Genomic DNA, 3,715 nt, shown 5'->3' on the forward strand with positions numbered 1-3,715 from the left:
TTTTACCTTTCTGATGCATTATCCACCATGGGATTTGCTATCGAACTTCTGACCAAAAAAGTGCACTGGTCGTCACCATCATGGATAATACAACAAACAACAAATGTGGCAAACAACAAATACAGCATTGGGACTTGCTCAACAGCCGATACCGCACCGTGACGTCACAAACCAGTTGGTGGCTGTAGTGTTCTTTGACGAACATGGATGTCTCCAGTAAAGCACATTCAAATCAAAACTACTTTTAATTAAAAACACGTATCATTTATTGAAAAGTATTTAATAATTTCGTACTTAAAGTACTTTCTGAAGTTTTAAGTCTGACTGTGTCAGGACTTTTCCTCTAAACATTTAAACTGTTAGATGTTTGCTCAACAGATCTGAACGAGGTTAAAAAAAGGAACTGTTTAAATAAAGCTGTAAGAAATCTGGATTGTGTCACAACATGCATTTAGCATGTAGCTCTGCTCAATGTGCTCTGTGGAAAAAGGCACGTCAGGTAAGACAGGTGGAGCTAAATGCAGGAGAATCCTGGAGAAATAATCCATCAGAGGCTGCAGAAGAGGAGTGGAGATTCTCCTTTCAGCAGGACAATGGTCTTAAACACACAGAGGATTCAAATGGGATTAAATCAATCCGATCAGATTCATGTGTCAGGAGGATTCAGTCAGTTTTAAACCAAATTTAAGAACCTGGGGTGGGTCTTAAAAAACTGATGTTCACAGAGCTTCTCTATTAACTTTAACCGAGATAGAGCTATAATGCAAATAATGGAAAACTAATGTTCTAGTTGTTCAAAACCCGGCAGAGCTTTTTATTTTTATTGGTTTCACTGTAATGTGAAACATTGCGAAAAGAAAGAAAAAGTGCTGATGGGTGAGATTCCTCCAAAGATGGCGTTGAGACTGAAGCCGATCAGTTATTGATGAATCGCTTGTTTGTTTCTGCAGGAAAGAAGAACAGGAGGTTTGAGTGTCCCGAGGAGTTTGTGTCGTTCTGCCACGTCCCCTGCAGGAGCACGCTGGCAGACAATCTGAGGAACAACCAGAACGAGTTGTGGCTCATTAAAGCTCCTGCCAGCTTCGACCCTCAGCGGTGGGTACAGCCTGTGCTCTTTGCATCTGCTCATCCTACTTGTACCAACTTTTACGAGAACTTGGATTGGAAAGGAGCTCGGCCCTTGCAGTCTTTGGCGTTGTTGCTTTTCAATTAAACTACAATGTTAAAATCCTTTCACAGCTCGGTCAGGGATGATCGAATAAACGTTCTGCTTTTGTCAAATAGCTGATTTTAAACCTTTATATAGAGCTGTAACGGCTGAGGGAATAAGAAGCACCAGTTTCAATCAAAGCGGTCAGAAATAATTTAATCTTTCAAGTCCACAGCGTTCCAACGTTATGACCAATAAGTCTATATCAATAAAGAGCGTGCTCTTTTTGGAGGACTTAAATGAAATCAACCCAAATCAACTTCTCCATTAGCAAAGTTTCGTTTGATATTAATGGTCTGTTACAGGATTGTTTTTCTGTATATTATCACTCCCACAACGTTCTGCTCATTTATAGATCCCCCCCAATAAAGGGGCGTAAAGTCGGGCTTACACTGTAAGTTTTTTTTGGCCTTTTTGGGCCGACTTTCCAGTCATGTGAGAGTTTTTCGATCGCATGACTGGAAAGCTTGATTGTGCGTCGTGCGTTGTTTACTATACAGGGGGTGATGAGGGGTGATCAGCCTGTCACGACCATCTCCCGATCAGGAATTGTGAGGTCATTAGAAAATCAAACATATTTGAAATTCAGTCGGCCATGGTGGCCAAATTGCCCAGTGGGCAAACAAGGATTCTTCTTCTTCCTCTCAGGTGAAAACATAAAAGTATCACAGGGGTGTGAGTGACATGGAGTTCTTACTGTAAAATTGACAGACCATAGTAGCCATATTTGCTCAGCCATGTCTTTGTCCAAATACGTCGTCGCCTTTTCTTTTTAGGGCTTTCAGCACAAAATTGCCCAAATTGCCAAGGCAGCGCGTTTCACTCTAGTGAGCTTCATATTCCTCTTCTACCCGTTTGGCTTTCAGGTAGACGAGTCCGAGTAGCGCCACCTCACTGCGGAGCAGAGTTGGACGTGGTTTCTAGACGTACAGTGTGAGCAGATTGCATCAGAGCGTCGGGTCACACAGTGTCAGAACAAATATCATGAGCTGTAGCTGCGTGCAACGATTGAAAAAAATCGCGAAGTGTATGCCCAGCTTAACAATCTTTCCTGGCTGGACTCCGTTTGAAAAAGGCCCCCCAACCGTAGCCTCTTTCCACTGAAACTGGCGCGTTAAACAGTTTTGTTTTTTTTCCAAACACGCGTCGACCCGCTAACAATCATCATTTGGTTCCCTTCCCACTGCCAAAAAAAGCTGGGTTCTAGTCGCTCACTGGCAGCTGGGTGGCCTCTGGTCTCCACGGCTACGTGGCTGGTGACACCATTATCCTGGGTTAGCGTTGATGATGTCATCAGTGCAGCAGAAATCAGAAAAGTAAACAATGGAGAGCAACGTGGAAGGAAGCCAGGGCATAGGGCATGGTTTCGCTGTATTATCCCCCTCACTAGTGCTGCTCCATGTTTATCAAATGCAAACACATGTTTCAGCTTCTTAGATCAGAAGTGACTGTTGAGGTTCGTTGAGGTCCATATGTTGCGTTCAATGGTGTCAGGTAATTTAGCGGGTCTGGTGTTCCTACAGCATGCTGAGTCGAGGCGATTTTAACGCCGGTCACTCGCTGAGTTGTTTGACCCGAGTAGAAACGCGTCAGCGAGCTCTTCCCACTGCCACTAAAAGCCGCATGTTCCCAGATTCAAACAGGTTCTTCACCCAGTGTGAAAGGGGCTTAAGAGTCACACTGTTGGCATTATGGAGGTTAGGACTTTATGCTGCCATCTGCAGCAGGAAAGTGCTCTGATTTTCTATTTTTATTTTTTTACATTTTACTGTATAGAAAGGACATTTGACTGTTTCTCTTTTCCTTTGATTACCCAGATTTCTAATAGTAAACAAGGACAGAAAACCATATTTTTATTTTCCCTTAACCACTGCAAAATATGTGGCTCTTTGCGAAGCTCTCCATCCAGATGCGACCACATCTGGTACCAGTCCAGGCACAGAGGTTGATGCAGATGTCTCATGTTGATCACCAGCGGTTGACTTAAGGCCTGAACACACCGAATCCAATTTCGTATCTGATCCAACAGAAAATCGCGTCAGATGTGGCGTTTAGCGCTCATTGAAAGTGAATGGGGATGATCCCACCCGACACGATTTTATGCAAGGGGCCTGCTTAGGTCTGACTGAGATAGACTCCAGGTCTGTTTTAGTGGGACTACGTAGCAATTTAGCTGCAATTTCATTGGTGTGACAGGAAGAGAGATGCAGTTCCAAAGTAAAACACATCCGCTTTGGGAGAACATCCCAAATAAAATATGTTAATCGCACAGGGAAAGGGTCAGTTTTGGAGTTGCACATCGCGTATATAAAAGGCGGGACAGACTCATGCAAAAACAATCAATGAAACATAAAAAAATAATACTTAACCCACGATAGTTCAGTAGGACAGATAACGGATAAAGTGGTGATCCTCTTTGAGCTCGCCAAAACATGGGACAGAAAACGCAGTTTATCACTCTCCTCGAAAAAAGAAATATCTTCACGTGGAGAAAAAACGGATATA

At 43.2% G+C, this 3,715-nt stretch overlaps 1 protein-coding gene across 1 annotated transcript in view; it reads left to right on the forward strand.

The window, feature by feature from the left end:
• cd3eap (CD3e molecule associated protein) overlaps positions 1 to 3,715 on the forward strand; it is a 7,503-nt gene that overhangs the window by 1,996 nt on the left and 1,792 nt on the right. Inside the window, exon 2 of the mRNA XM_015390755.1 lies at positions 951 to 1,095. Coding sequence (XP_015246241.1) covers positions 951 to 1,095 — 145 coding nt within the window. The remainder of the gene's footprint in view (positions 1 to 950; positions 1,096 to 3,715) is intronic.

The sequence above is a fragment of the Cyprinodon variegatus genome, unplaced genomic scaffold (assembly GCF_000732505.1).
Source record: "Cyprinodon variegatus isolate N-32 unplaced genomic scaffold, C_variegatus-1.0 Scaffold510, whole genome shotgun sequence".
Classification (NCBI taxonomy): domain Eukaryota; kingdom Metazoa; phylum Chordata; class Actinopteri; order Cyprinodontiformes; family Cyprinodontidae; genus Cyprinodon; species Cyprinodon variegatus.